This window comes from Muntiacus reevesi, chromosome 7 (genome assembly GCF_963930625.1).
Source record: "Muntiacus reevesi chromosome 7, mMunRee1.1, whole genome shotgun sequence".
NCBI lineage: Eukaryota > Metazoa > Chordata > Mammalia > Artiodactyla > Cervidae > Muntiacus > Muntiacus reevesi.
This window is the reverse complement of record NC_089255.1, coordinates 97,865,634-97,881,088: the sequence shown is the minus strand read 5'-3', so window position 1 is coordinate 97,881,088 and position 15,455 is coordinate 97,865,634. Positions and strand designations below refer to the sequence as shown.

At 55.7% G+C, this 15,455-nt stretch overlaps 1 protein-coding gene across 6 annotated transcripts in view; it reads left to right on the top strand.

Moving 5' to 3' along the window:
• TTC7B (tetratricopeptide repeat domain 7B) overlaps positions 1-15,455 on the top strand; it is a 266,980-nt gene that overhangs the window by 223,245 nt on the left and 28,280 nt on the right. For all 6 annotated transcript variants that reach the window (XM_065941200.1, XM_065941203.1, XM_065941202.1 and 3 more), the window contains one exon: positions 6,599-6,739. In XM_065941200.1, coding sequence (XP_065797272.1) covers positions 6,599-6,739 — 141 coding nt within the window. The remainder of the gene's footprint in view (positions 1-6,598; positions 6,740-15,455) is intronic.

Here is a 15,455-nt window from a genome sequence, read left to right as displayed (position 1 = left end):
GAGGAAAGCGCGTCCCATCAGGTGTGACCCGTGCCTGATGCTCTGTGCAAGTCACTGGGGGTCGCGACCCCGTCTGGGGACTGGGGGGCTGGCTTATGCAGATGCACGTGGCTGTCTCAGCCTCCTTTTCACGCAGGGAGGAGGAAAGTAGCTACGAGAATAGCCCCCAAAGGCAGTGGTCAGCATAGCCCACAAGCAGGGGGCCTCACGGAGGGCAGGAGGCGGACGGAACCCGCAGTGGCCCCTAGGGCCCGCTGCCGGGGTGCACCCCAGCCCCCCACTTGAGGGGGGCAGCCCTCCAGGGGCCAGAATGCGGAAGGGAGACCCTTGACAGCCCCATGTGAGGAGCCCGCCCCCCAAAGCAGAGGCAGGACCACCTCCAGCGGAGATGGGGATTGTCCTAACCCGGGGTTGAGGGGTGGGCGTGGAGGGAAAATGGTCCGTGTTTTTAAAGGATTCAGAGAACAGTGGGGGCCCGGGGCCTCCTCCCCTTCCTCGCTGGCTGCTCGGCCCGGGCCGCTGAGGCTCCCGGAGCGCAGGGACCCGGCGTGAGGAGGTCGCTGGACCACCTCGCATCAGGTCCGAAGCCTCGTCTTGAGAAACAGGCATCCTTGGAGCACAGCTGTCTGGCGCAGGGCTCACGCGTTCACATCACCGTTCCGTGCGCGGAGCCTTTGAGAAGTGACGCGGCTTTTTTCTTCTATTTAACTTCATTGTTGGGGGGAGGGACACAGCTTCGAAGAAGCACCGAGTCATTTCAGGACCGAGGGAAAGCAAATGCAGAGAGCTCTGGGCAGTGGGCAACTCGTGCACACCCGGGCTCTTCTTGGAGCAGCGCGGGGGGCCGGGTGCCTGTGAGGCTGCCCCGGCGGAGGGGACGCGGGCGACGGGCGGAGAGGCAGGACTCGGTGCAGCCCCGCGCCCGCGTTCACACGCAGGGGCTTCCGAGCTGGCCCTCCAGGGCGGGGAGCAGAGGGCAGCCTGAACCCTGCGCGGACTCTTAGACGTGGGTCCGCTGGTAGCTCTTTGGTAGAGGGGTTTTTGTTGTTCTTTTTCGCACGTCAGTAGCACGGTTGTCAATTGCTCCTGGGCTGTGATGCTCACCAAGTCAGCAGGGCTGTGTCTGAGACCTGTTCCCCTTCTACACGCTGTGAGGATGGGAGGGGAGAGGGGAGGTGGACCTCGTCCAAACCACAGCAGCTTACCTAAGGCCACCAGAAGAGTCGAGAGGGCCGCCGGAGTACAAAAACACGCCAGGCCGTCGGTGACCCTGCTTGTGAAAACACAGGTGACCGGACACAACCCGGCCGTGAAGTCTACTGTGCCTTTTGCGTAACAGCTTACGGGCTCTGAGGTTCCTCTGCCTGATGAGCCTCAAGTACTAAAACAGGGTCCACGTCGGAGGTCGGTGTGAAACTGACCACGGGTGTAGTGAGCTGCGGAGAGGCGTTGGGAAAGCTGTCAGCTGCAGAGGCAGTGTGAGCCGGCTGGACCCGGTGTCCTGCTTCTGGCAGGGTTTCTCTACCGGCGTCAGATGATAGGAATGGGGGTAGGAGTCCTCCAGGGGGTGCGGAGCTGGGATTCCGCTTCCTGAGGTCAGGGGCCTGGCGTCTCTATCAGCAGCTCCCTTCCACACCCCACCCAGATGGTGGTCCTAAGCGAGGGCTGATAAAGACCATGGAGGTGGGGATCAGAACAGTTCTTCAAGCAGTGCTTTGCCGATGTATCAAATGTCCAAAGCAGCATTTTCTCCTGGGCATCTAGGTGGGAGGACATTCAGCTCTCCTCGCTCCAGGACATTTGTACCCCTTGGACACAGAACCTAGGCCAGGTTTCAGGGCCCGCTCGTCCCTGCCCACGTCACTGTCGGTTCAGTTGGTTTCGCGGTGGCTTTTCAGAGCCCCTGCGCCCTGTGACTGAGGGACTTGGTGGCTGCTCAGCCCTGAGGGTTCCGACAGGGATAAGTACTTCTCGAATTAATGTGATAAATAGGAGATGCTCAGCGGCCAGACACGTCCCCTGGATCACCTGTCAAACCTGATTATCTGGAAGCTTATTCCTCCAGAGTCTTGAATTTCAAATTAGAAATATGCCTTCTGTTCCTCCCTCTAATTCCTTTCTCAAGCCTCAGTTTGTCCACTTCCCTTGGAGGGATAATCCTCTTAACCCCCATGCACGCTGTAAGAATACATTTGCTTTCATGAGAAAGAAAGGGTTGCTTTAAAACTAGGTTGGCCAGGACTAGTGTTTCTAGATGCTTACCTACATAAATCAAAATCTATCTTGGCATTTACCATTTCAGTCCTATGCAACGGTAAGATGCAGGTTGTTTTGATTATTTTTTGTAATCAGATTTATCCATTCTAATTCATAGTGATGCTTATCCCTTTCTTCCTCCAAATTCTAACCCAGTGGAAGAGTTTGATATACTGCACTATTGCCAGGAAGAATGAAAGTGAAATTTCAAGTCACTCAGTCGTGTCCAACTCTTTGCAACCCCATGGACTATAGAGTCCATGGAATTCTCCAGGCCAGAATACTGGAGTGGGTTGCCGTTCCCTTCTCCAGGGGATCCTCCCAACCCCGGGATCGAACCCAGGTCTCCCACATTGCCGGCGGATTCTTTACCTGCTGAGCCACAAGGGAAGCCCTGTAGACATTAGCTATGAAGTATTTTTATCATTACTGTAAATCACCTGCTCCTGTTAATGAATGTTGAATGCTCAGACACCTACCCCTCGCTCAGAGCCTGAAGGGTGCCTGCCCCGTGAGGTGTGTGTGAAAAAGGATCATCCGGGAAGGAGACAGTTGTTTCTGACGGACCTCAGTCGCCCTCCCTGTGTAAGGGGTTGGCTACACTGGCGCTGGGAAGCCCCTGGTACAAGCAGTGTGGATTCAGGTGTGCACCGTTGGCAGTCTTACTGCCAGCGGCTGGGAGGAGCCCTTTGAGACGGGAAGGTTCTGGCACTGGGCCTTTAGGGAAGGAGGGTAGGGCACCCAGCCATGGTTCCCTCAAAGGGAGCCACTATCTTCCAGATTTCATACAGTGGCAAGTCTGTTGGCAGTGCTCATTCACCCAGCATCCACTCGTTTGTCCCATGAGCACTTACCAAGCACATTTCAGGGGCCTGGCATTGTTAGCCCCTAAAATACCTACTGGGCTTCCCTGGTGGTTCAGCTGGTGAAGAATCCTGCCATGCAGGAGACCTGGGTCCGATCCCCAGGTTGGGAAGATCCCCTGGAGAAGGGGATGGCTACCCACTCCAGTATTCTGGCCTGGAGAATTCCATGGACTGAACAGTCCATGGGGTCGCAGAGTCAGACACGACTGAGCGACTTTCACTTTCACTTCCAAAATACCTAAATGGAGGACATGACTCCTGTCTTCCAGAACCACTCAGTCTCACAAGAGAGACAGTTGCGTTAACCTTAGCGTCAAACAGTGTGGTCTGTACCGGGATCACTGTGACCACAGGAGGATATGTGGCACTGAGGTCCTGAGGTCTAACGTTTGACCCAAGAACAGTGGGGAGGAGGACCCAAAGGCTCGCGGCAGCCTTCCTGGAGGAGGTGGTATCCGAGCTGGATTTGGAGGCGAGATTTGCAGTTAGACTAGTGTCTGAGTCACCTGCTGGCTGTATGCATTACTCACTAAATCTTAATTTTGTCATCTAAACAATGCAGGTAACAGTGTTAACCTGCCTCAGAGAATTGTTTAAGGAGTAAATGAAGCAATATGCATAAAATGCAAACCAGAGTGCCTGGAACAGGCCATGTCCACTAAAACTGATAATCACCACTCCTGGCATCATCATTTGCGAGACCTTCTTCACAGTGAAACATTATTATGTGAAGAATTAATGAATTTAGTTGTGTATGTGAGTGAATGAAGTCGCTCAGTTGTGTCCGACTCTTTGCGACCCCATGGGCTGTAGCCTGCCAGGCTCCATCCATGGGATTCTCCAAGCAAGAATACTGGAGTGAGTTGCCATTTCCTTCTCTAGAGGATCTTCTTGACTCAGGGATCAAACCTGGGTCATGCAGGCAGACGCTTCACCGTCTGAGCCACCAGGGAAGCCCCAGCTGGGTATAGATATCACAGAGAGAAGGAACTTTGACATTGTTTCTGAGTAGTTCATTTGTGAATCAAACAGATCATCTGAAAAGCAAAATTAGCCCCTTGTCTAAAAGTCACAAATCCTTGTAGCCAAGGAGTCTGAGAATCTAGTAGAAAATGTGTAGAATTTTTCTAGAGTGGTGGTGTATTATTTTTCTTTTTTTAAAATGAAACACTTTAAGCATTTCTCAGTTTTAATTTCATTTTTTATTTCAGTATCAATAGATATAACCCATGTAAACAAGATCTCTTGAGGGGTCTTGCAATAACTTTGCAGAGGGACTTCCCTAGTGGTCCAGTGGCTAAGACTCCATGCTCCCAGTATAGAGGCCCAGGTTTGATCCCTGGTCAGGGAACTAGATCCCATATGCTGCAGCTAAGACCTGGTGCAGCCAAATTAATTAATTTTTAAAAATGACTTTGCAGAGTCCAAAGGGATTCTTAGATAAGAGGACTCTGAGAACCTCCATCCTAAAAAACAAGAGCTTCCGGGTTCCGTTTCCCCAGATCGCTGGGCCGCAGGGAGGCAGCTGTGTAGACAGCACCCGCAGACGTTTCTTGACCTACCGTCATCTAACAACACCCTCTTCCGTCTCTCCCGGTCGGGGCCTCAGTCTTAGCTGTACGTTGGCGTTACCTGAGCTATTAACGAATAGATGGCTGGCTCCACCCCTAGCATCAGTGATGCTGTAGCTATGGCATCATGATCGTTTTTTTAAACCTTAAGTGATTCTAATGTGAAGCCAAGGTTGAGAACCCCTGTTGGAGGTAGTCAGTGAGAAGGTAAGCCAGCTTGGGAACAGTGTCAGGATGTAGCAACAACAGTTTCATTGATTTAACTAATCATTGCTATTAAAAATCTCAGAGAAGCTACATCCATCCTTGTTATCAAAGTTAAAATACTGATTTTCCATAAAGAGATTGAAAACAGAACAAGACCCTCAAAATCAACAGCAGTTTCATCATCTTGCTGCTTAGGTTTTTTTTTTTTTTTTTAAGTATTCTGACACACTTTGTTTCCGCACGGTCACTTCTTAGCTGAACTCCATCAGCTCTCCTGCATCACCTTTGAACTTGGCCTCGTGGTCCTCCTCACACGGCAGCACTGACTCCGGAGGCCTCCCTGGTCCTTCTCCAGAACCACCCTCTTACGTGTCCCCGAAGGTGCTGTCTGTGTGGGATTGTCCACAGAAGCTGGATTCTCAGGCTGGTCCCCAGCCCCCTCCCGCGTTTCACTTCCACCAACCCCCTCCCACCAAAAGATTTGAGCATATTGAGAAAAATCCACATTTCCTTCATGTTGGGACCGTCAAAACACAATATGGATGGCCAGTTTATCACTGCAAATACTCTTAAAAATGAATAGATTATGGTACATTTGAAAGTCCCAGCAGAAATTATTTTTATGCTCACAGAGTGGACCCAACTCAGTTTATTTGAGTAGTCAGCATGTATCTGTCTATATTATCACCATTTACAGCCTCATGATAAGTTGATAGTTACCACTGACAGGGTTGGAATATTTATCTCAATATTACACTTGAGGATGAGTTATAAATTAAGAATGTTGCCAGTGAATATAAATATCACCAGTTTTCAATCTGAAGTAACTGAGACTCCTGTTCTTGGTTCTGAAACCATTTCTCCAAGAGGGGACGTGGGAAAGAGGTGGGGAGAGATCCCCGTTTCGGAAGGTGGCCTCTGTCTGGTAGGAGCTCCCCAGGTCAGTGTGGAGGAACATGTTGTTTGACTCATTTGAAATCTGAGTAGCAGCCCTTTGGCCAAATCCCTCTGGCTAGTGAACCTGTCAGGAGGGCTGCCTGCCCCAGCCCCTCAGAAGAGCAGTTTTTAGGGAAGAGTAAGGTGGGCGTAGCTTCTTTGCTGTGACCTGACCTCCAGTAGGCTGCTGTTAGCCTCTGCGATAGACATCTGCTTATAGAGCGGGCAAAGTGCGCCGTTTCTGTAGTTTTTAAGTCACGTCCTGGACTATGGCTATAGATCCTTCAAAGACCAGGGAACGAAGTGGGCGGTTGCTGGGTTTGAGAACAAAATCCTCCCCAGCAGACCAGGGTGGTCCCTCCCCTGCCCCTGAGGGAGTCTACAGGCCCAGGCCCCGGGAGGGGTGCTCTGTCGCCTGCCTTGGTTGCCCTCCAGGCGTGCCGGGTTTCAGCAGCCCGTCTCTGCTGCGACCCCCTTCTCAGCCCACTCGAGGCTCCTGGAGAGTCGCTCTGCAGTGTAAGGTCTGCTGTGACTCAGAGAGCAGCTGACGCCAAGAACAGGAACTAAGACCAAGGACAGAAACTAGGATGCCAGGCCCCAGCGATCGCATGGGGTGTGACCCTCGATACTCAGACACCCCCGGGGGAGGGACGTGCGTGCGTCTTGGTCTTGTGTCTGTGTGGGGGCTGCGGGGCGTGCGGGGTTGGCTGGTTCAGTGTCCTTTCGCCTCTGACGCCGTCTTCTCGAACCCCCACCCCGCAGGCTCCATCCATGCCACGTCAGTCGCGGCCTCCAGAGTGGAGCAGGCGCTGTCGGAAGTGGCCTCGTCCCTGCAGAGCAGCGCCCCCAAGCAGGGCCCCCTGCACCCCTGGATGACGCTGGCGCAGATCTGGCTGCACGCAGGTACCGGTCTACCCCCAGCCCCTCCCCGCCTGCCGCCGCGCCGAGGGGGGCATGCGCCCGGGGCGGCAGCGTTCACGCAGGAGCAGGGCCACTGCCCCCCAGACCGCCTCTGCCCGGGACCGCCTCTGCGCGCTGTCCCGGACCCAGAGCTCCGGCGGGCCTGCTTCAGCTCTGAGTCTCAGTTTCCTCCTCCGCGCCGCGGGGTTCACCGCACCCTCTCCTGGGGTGATGAGCCTCCGTTCCCCCCTCCGCGCCGCGGGGCTCACCGCACCCTCTCCTGGGGTGATGAGCCTCCGTTTCCCCCTCCGCGCCGCGGGGCTCACCGCACCCTCTCCTGGGGTGATGAGCCTCCGTTTCCCCCTCCGCGCCGCGGGGCTCACCGCACCCTCTCCTGGGGTGATGAGCCTCCGTTCCCCCCTCCGCGCCGCGGGGCTCACCGCACCCTCTCCTGGGGTGATGAGCCTCCGTTCCCCCCTCCGCGCCGCGGGGCTCACCGCACCCTCTCCTGGGGTGATGAGCCTCCGTTTCCCCCTCCGCGCCGCGGGGCTCACCGCACCCTCTCCTGGGGTGATGAGCCTCCGTTTCCCCCTCCGCGCCGCGGGGCTCACCGCACCCTCTCCTGGGGTGATGAGCCTCCGTTTCCCCCTCCGCGCCGCGGGGCTCACCGCACCCTCTCCTGGGGTGATGAGCCTCCGTTTCCCCCTCCGCGCCGCGGGGCTCACCGCACCCTCTCCTGGGGTGATGAGCCTCCGTCTCCCCCTCCGCGCCCCGGGGTTCACCGCACCCTCTCCTGGGGTGATGAGCCTCCGTCTCCCCCTCCGCGCCCCGGGGTTCACCGCACCCTCTCTTGGGGTGATGAGCCTCCGTTCCCCCTCCGCGCCCCGGGGCTCACCGCACCCTCCCCTAGGGTGATGAGCCTCCATTTCCCTCCTCCGCGCCGCGGGGCTCACCGCACCCTCTCCTGGGGTGATGAGCTCAGCACCCCACACGCTCCAGCAGTGACAGTCCCAGAGACCCTGGGAGAGGGGCGGGTCCGGTGACACGTCTTCATCTAGGCCGGGGAAGGACAACACTTGTGTCCAGGCCCCCTCTCTGACGGCACTGCTGGCGATCCGCAGAGCGAGGCACGTCCCCGTGGCTGCCTGAGGGACGCTAGCCCAGGAAGCAGGTGTGACCCCCCACAAGCCCAGTGTCACACGGCTGCTTCTGCATAGCTAGGAAGTCTCCCCAAGGAAATGCAGCACACAGGCATTTTAGCCCTGAGAATCCCCCTGTAGGGCGCAGTGATGGCGGCTGACTTGCTTGCCTGTGTGTACTTCCGTGTGAAAGGTCACTTCCGCTTCTCAAGTGTCAGCCCTTGATCTGCAAGGCCTCCCAGGCTTGGCTCCAGGGCGCCTGGTGAAAGCCCAGATCTGGCTGGGGAGAGTGCCTCTTACCCACCACCGCCCATCTGTATAGTCCGCTTGTGCCAAGGCTAATTGTACGATGCTCAACCTTGTTTGCGACCTTTGTGTAAGAAGACACAATTGGGTTTATTTACCTGGCTTGGGCATGTCCCAGAGCCAAGCTCAGCCAGCGCCTTCTGTGTTGGCACCTTTAAATGAGCCGTAACAACGCCCATAAATTAATAAATTATATTCTTCTGAGCAGAAGCACAGGCGAGGGGTGACTCACGGCCGCTCATTGTTCTCCCTGCTCAGACGCTTGCCAGCGTTCGGCCTCTCCGGGGCTCTAGACAGGCTGATGCTGAGGACCCAGGAGCAGCAGCAAAGCCGCCCTTGCGGCTTGCTTGCAGAAGGGCCCGGTCCCCAGTCTAGGACATAATGACTGTCCTCTCCCGTCACCCTAATGAGCACTGATGGCAAAAACCAGAAAGAGAAGTGGTTCTCTTTAGTGTCCAGCTCAGGTGAGACTGCCTGAACCTGCAGGGCAGCGCTGTCCTTCAAAATGGGCGTGAAGTCGAGTCACTGTTGTTTTTAACGGGCATTTACTTGGCTGCGCCAGGCATCAGTTGCGGTAGGCAGGACCTTTACTAGCTTTGTGCAGACTCTCAGCTGCGGCATGTGGCGTCTAGTTCCCTGACCAGGGATCCAACCTGAGCCCCCTGTGCTGGGAGCGTGGAGTCTTAACCACTGGACTGCCTGGGAAGTCCCTCAAGTTGAGTTTTTGAAGGGCCAAAGTCTGCAAAACCAGAGGGTCGACGGTGACCCTTCCAGGCTGGACCCAGCTCCCCTGACCCCTCAGGCCCTGCTGTTCTTGCTTGTGTCTCAGAAATGCTCATGACCTGGATGAGGGGCAGTGAGTCCAGGACAGCTTCAGCGGTGGATGCTGGCCCTGCACTCAGAAACCCACACTTTGCTCCTCTTGGCGGGGTCTACCATGACTCTTGGGAAAGAGCTGTGTATCTGCTTCTGAGAGCATTGACGAACTTGGCAGCTAAGATTCTATTTGAAGTTGTCCTAGAAGTTTTATTAATCACGTGGCATCCATTTCTCATTGCCATAGCCTGTAAGAGAGAATAAGGCTCTCGTTCGTTGCTATTAATAGGTGTGGTTTTTAACATTCTAGGAGTTGGTGGAATTGAATTCTGGAAAGCAAATGTCGTACCTGCCATATAAACTCCGAGCAGAATATAAATCACGCTTATGTAGCATGAATAGTGGCATAAATTAGAATCTTAAAGGATTAGTGCCATATTGACTCTTTCAAGCACTGACTTTGTTTGAGTCAAGATTAGAATTGTGTCATATATTCAACCTAGTCTTTGAAGAGGTAAATTCAGAAAGAATTCATAAAACAAGCTTCCACTGAAATGTAAGGTTTTACCATATGTGGTTTGAGCTTGACTGCTCAGGGCGGCAAAATAAAAGTGACCCACATTTTTTGAGAACGTATGGAAACCAGGGAACATCTGTGCCCGTCATCAGCTCCAGCAATACCACCAGCTTCAGGTTTCAGAGGAAGAAGCTAGACCAGGGCCTGATGCCCCGGGCCCTGGGTTTCTGTGGCCGCTGTGGGTCTCTTCTCTCCTGGTCGTTTTTTGGTGGTCTGAGTATAGCGGGAGCTGGTGAGGCGGGGCCCAGTGGAGGCGGCTCTGGGTTTGAGAGTGGCGGGTGAGGCCACTCCCAGGAGACCCAGACGTCCAGCCTGTTACATAAGCAGGTCCTGGGCCGCTGGGTGTGTGTCTGAAAGGCAGAGAGGTCGTGACTGGGACCCCCGACCCTCTGCTGCTCGAGGGGACAGCCACCAGCCCTGCAGGGAGCCCAGGAGAGCAGGGACGCTCGGCCCCTGAGGGTCCCCCCCAGGCGGGGAGACCGAGCCGGGGTGACCCCTCCTCTGGGCACTTCTGACTCAGAGCCCCCGGCTCCTCCCGGGATACCCAGCGGCCAACCCACGTGGGTTATACGTGTTTGGTCGCTTGGTTTGTCTGAACCTATGTGACAATTTCATTTAAATTATGTTTGAAAAAATCATCCAAGCTCACAGCACACCGTTTAAAGGGCACAAAAGACACGGAATGCAGGCGTCCCCCACCCTGAGCACCGGTCACCTCCACCCCACGGCTGCCACGTGAGCGGCTGCACCCCCAGCAGAGGGGTGACGCTCCCCGAGGCCGCTACTTGTCACATCAGAGGGTGAATCCACTGTGGGAATTCACCATCATTTAACTGATGATCCGCTGATTCACGTTTAGATTATTTCTAGTATTTTCCTGTTACAGACAGTGCATCAGTAAATAGCCTTCTGTACATTGTTCTGTGTAAGTTCAGTTCAGCTCAGTTGCCCAGTCGTGCCCGACTCTTTGTAACCCCATGGACTGCAGCACGCCAGGCCTCCCTGTCCATCACCAGCTCTCGGAGTCTACCCAAACCCATGTCCGTTGAGTCGGTGATGCCATCCAACCACCTCATCCTCTGTCATCCCCTTCTCCTCCTGCCATCAATCTTTCCCAGCATCAGGGTCTTTTCAAATGAGTCAGTTCTTCACATCAGGTGGCTAAAGTATTGAAGTTTCAGCTTCAGCATCAGTCCTTTTGTGTAAGAGTAATTCCTAGAAGTGGAATTGATAGATCAAAAGTTACTCTTTATTTTTGGTAAATTTTGTCACATTGCCTTCCACAACTGTGCCAGTTTGCATTCCAGTCAATAAGGTATGAGGTCTTCCTTGGTGGCTCAATGGTAAAGAACCCGCCTGCAATGCAGGAGACCCGGGTTCAATCCGTGGGTCAGAGAGATCCTCTGGAGAAGGAAATGGCAACCCACTCCGGTGTGCTTGCCTAGAAAATTCCACGGACAGAGGAGCCTGGCAGGCTCCAGTCCCTGGGGTTGGATATGACTTAGTGACTAAACAACAAGATGCGCAAGGCCACTTCCTCAGATCTCTATGGCACAACGAGCTGGCAGACTCCCAGATCTTTGCCAGCCTGACAGGTGGGAGTGGGATTTCAGTTGTCTGCTCGTGGCTCCTGCCGTTCATCTTAGATACTGAGCCTTTCTTTTTGATTTGTAAGCACTGGTTACGTTTCGTGCCAAAGAAATTTGCCCCGTGTCACATGTGCTATCTTTTCTCTCATTTAGTTTGTGTTTTAGGGTTTTGTTGTTGTGATTTTTTGACAATGTTTTTTTTTTTTTTACATTTATCAATCTTTTCTTTATAGCATCTGGGCGTCACATGATGTTTCAAAAGCAACCATCCATTTTTACGGTCTCTTTTCCTAAAAGTTCCAAGTATCTTCCAGTGCTATTTGTAATATATACACCATCTTATAAAGAAGGTCAGAAGGGTTATTTTCCTCTGTTGTACAGAAGGGAAATTCAGGCCAGAGAGAAGCGAGCTCCTCTGTGGTCTCACTGAGACAGGAGTCAGGAGGGCGGAATTAAAGCATGTGATGTTGGTTGCTCCTCATAGACGTATCTCTCTGGGAGTCATAGACCTGTTTCTTTAGAAGCAAACGCACATGGTCACTGACTGTTGGAAATTTATAGATTCACAGTCCTGGGCTCAACCAGGGTCTTTCTCAAACCAAGCAGCTTCTTGATGCCCACCCTTCAGTATCCCCTTTGGGGATGGCAGCTAAAAATGACTTTGCGGTAGGTGGATAATTTCTGCTTGTTACTTACTAATAATTATAGCTTTGGCTTTGGCACCTCTCACCGTCAAAACCAGCGGCTATTCTTAGACATGCAAGATCCGATTTTCGGATTTCTGCTGGGAATGTGAAGCTGTGACCCTCTCACAAACCCCTTGACCCTGCTGGCCTGTCCCTTCCGCCCTGCCCCCTGCCTGCTTCCTCCTGGCCACCTGGAGGTGCTTCGGCGGGGTCTCAGGGTGGTCCTGCGGCCTGGGCACCAGGCCAAGATGGAGACAGCTCGCAGGCAGTGGCGTGAGGGTCCCTGCACAGGGCGTGCCTGCGGAAGGCAGCCTCAGTGCCCAGGGTCAGGCCGCCCCTGCCAGTCTCCGCAGGTCAGCCCCGCAGACCTGCCCCTCCCCTGCCCGGGGCTGGATTCCTGGCCTGCCGCCTGCAGGTGGCTGACGTTTGCCAAGCACCGTGCCTGTGTCTGATCTTATCCAGGACTTTATGTCTCAGCTTGTTTGGCGCTTGTAATAGCCATATAAAATGTGTGTGTGTGAGTGCGTGTTGAGTTGCTCAGCCGTCTCCAACTCTTTGCAACCCCATGGACTGTAGCCTGCCAGTCCCCTCTGTCCATGGGATTCTCCAGGCAAAAATACTGGCGCGGGTGGCCATTTCCTCCTCCAGGGACTTTCCCAACCCAGGAACTGAACCCACATCTCCTGCGTCTCCTGCATTGCAGGCGGCTTCTCTACCGATGAGCCCCTGGGAAGCCCAGCCGTATGAGGTATACATACCTTCAGTCACTCCATTTTACACATGAAACACCAGCATGCAGGTCTCCCATCGCCCCGCTAGGGTTACATGGCCAACAAGGGGAGAAACCAGAATCCAGACCCACCAGTGCGGTCCCAGAGCCCCGGCCCCGCCCAGGGCGGCCCCCAGCCGCGCGCCTCTGAGCTCCAGGCTCTGGAGGGGGCGGACGTGCGTGTCTCCCTTCGTGGAGTTCAGGCTTCAGCCGCGCTGGCTTCCCCGTGCCGGGGGGCTGGGGCGGCGGGGCAGGCTCGGGGAGAACGAGAAGGGCGGTCTCCCGACCAGGAGGACCCGGGCACGCGCGGGGCGGAGGGCGCTCGTGGGCAGGCCGCGCGCGAGAGAGCGCAGAGGCGAGACGGCGAGACCGCGGGCGAGGCCAGGGTCTCCTCCCGAAGGGCCGCAGGCGGGACGTGAGGGGACCAGAGGGGGCGTTATCAGACCCGGCCTGCGGAGGGCGGACGGGGGCCACGGGGGAGCGGGCCGGGAGCGCTGTTCCTGGGACCGCGGGGGCTCTGGGTGGAGGGAAGGGGATGCCGGAGGCGTCTTCAGGGTGAAGCTGGTAAGTGTATCCGTGGAGGAGCTTCTGCTGGCCGAGACGCGCGGGTGCAGGAGTCGGTGGTGGTGATGATTCTGCCCCCCACCACGGGCGTTCTGGGTCTGGGGAACAGGTGGGTATTCAAGCCTTGCTTGAGGTTTGGGCTGGAAACAGAAAGTCGTGCGTGGCGTTTTAAAGGCAAGGAAGGTGAGGAGAAGGCCTGGGAGGGAACGCTGATGGAGAAAGGGTCAGCAGGGCCCAGGCCTGAAGGGACGTCACTGGGGGTCCAGTGACTAAGACTCCACACTCCTGATGCAGGGGCTCCGGTTCGATCCCTGGTCAGGGAGCTGGACCCCACAGGCCGCACCTGAGAGCCCTCACCCCACAACTGGGATCCAGTGTAGCACCCCCAAAACACGGGGAGGAGAGGAAAGCCAAATCAGTGGCAAGCGAGTGGTCAGCAAGGTGGGGAAGGCAGGGGCGGGGGGAGGCAGTGCTGTCTGTGCAGCCAGGGGGCTGCAGAGGGGCCTGGGTCCCAGGCCGGACTCACCGAGACCCCGGCCCTGCCGCGGGCTGCCGGGACCTGCCTCCCCAGCCCTGCTGCTCTCCCTGCAAAGTGACACCATCATGACAATCACACATGGTAACGCACGAGCCTGCAGCAGGCAGCGACCACTCAGGAGCTTCTAAGATAACGATTTCCAAATCAGCCGTGTACTTTTTATGTGCTTTTAAAGGTTATATTCCATGTGTAACATAAAGTATGATAAAAATGTATGCTGTATACTGTACTGGGCTTCCCAGGTAGTGCTGGTAAAGGCCCGCCTGCAATGCAAGAGTGATAATGAGATGCGGGTTCGATCCCTGGGTCGGGAAGATCCCCTGGAGGAGGGCAGGGCAACCCACTCCGTATAAGAATCTTGCCTGGAGAATCCCGTGGACAGAGGAGCCTGGCGGGCTGCAGTCCATGGGTCTCAAAGAGTCAGACACGACTGAGTGTGCACGCACTGTACATGTGTATATATTATGCATATAGTATATACATGCGCTCACTATACCTGTATATAAGAGTATATGCTATATTTTACAGTATGTATATATATTAATTGTATGTCATATTATAGTATGCTCCATAATATCATCAAATGTTCCCCGTAGCCCCGTGTTGTGCAATATATCCTCGTAGGTTCTTTCATCCCTAATAGTCCGTGCGTCTCAGTCGCCGGCCCCTTCCCCCGCCCTCTCCCCTCTGAAACAGTGAGTTTTCAGTGGACGTAGGACCTAGGAGTGCTGAGAGGGTGGATAAGGAGGAGACAGGAGGCGGTGCTGGGTTTGGCATCTGGGCACTGGTGACAGGGATACATGTGTGAGCGGAGTGTTGGGGACAGAGCCGCCCTGGTGGGAGACCCCTGAGGGGCCAAGAGGAGGAGGTTAGGGGCTTCCCTGCCGGCCGCCACCAGCTCCTCGGGTGGCAAGTCAGGGTCAGCCCGAGGGTCAGAGGTCCAGGAAGCAGCAGGGACTTAGGAAGCCAACAGGGCCAGGGACGAGGTGTGTCACAAACGCGGTGAATCACGGCCCCTAGTCTCACGGTCGCCGATGTGAAGTGGTCGCCCTTGACCGTGGACGCAGCCGTTTGCAAGCTCGGAAACAAATGTCAAATGCGCAGCAGGACCCCGACGAGGCTTCCGCAAGGGCAGGACGTGGGCTGCACTCCTCGCAAGGGTGGCAGGTCCAGTGGGGGTCCCGGAAGAGCTCAGGGCCGGGACCCACCCATGAAAGCAGAGCCCCCGCCTCCTTCCCCTTCCCGAGCCCCCCAAAGCAGAAGCAACGAAGGGCCTTCCGTGGGAGCTGATAAGGGTGGCGGCCTCCCCAGGCCTGGCGACTCTGCCAGGGGGCAGGAAGCACATCGGTTCGCAGGACCTCTGTCCTCCTGACCCTCATGCGATTTCCACGTGAAAGAGCTGATTCACGAAGGCAGCAGAGCCCGCGCGCTGCCCAGGAAGCCAGCACCAGCTTGACCAGCTTGCTTCCCAGGCTCGAAGCGCCTCTCCCTGGGGAAGCAGGGTTTGGGATGAAGGAGTGGTTTGGAGGGGTCGGGGAGCCCACAGGACCCAGGGGAGGCTGGTGCCCACGCGCCTTTCCCTAGCTCCATCCCTGCCAGGGACGGCGGAAGGGGGTCTGACGGCATCCGCACCAGGAGCGGCCCTCCCGCGGTCTCAGAGAAGCGCCATGGGCAGCCAGAGCCCCGGGAGCAGGCACCTCGGTGAGGGGAGCGTCTCCGTCTCCAGGGGACACGC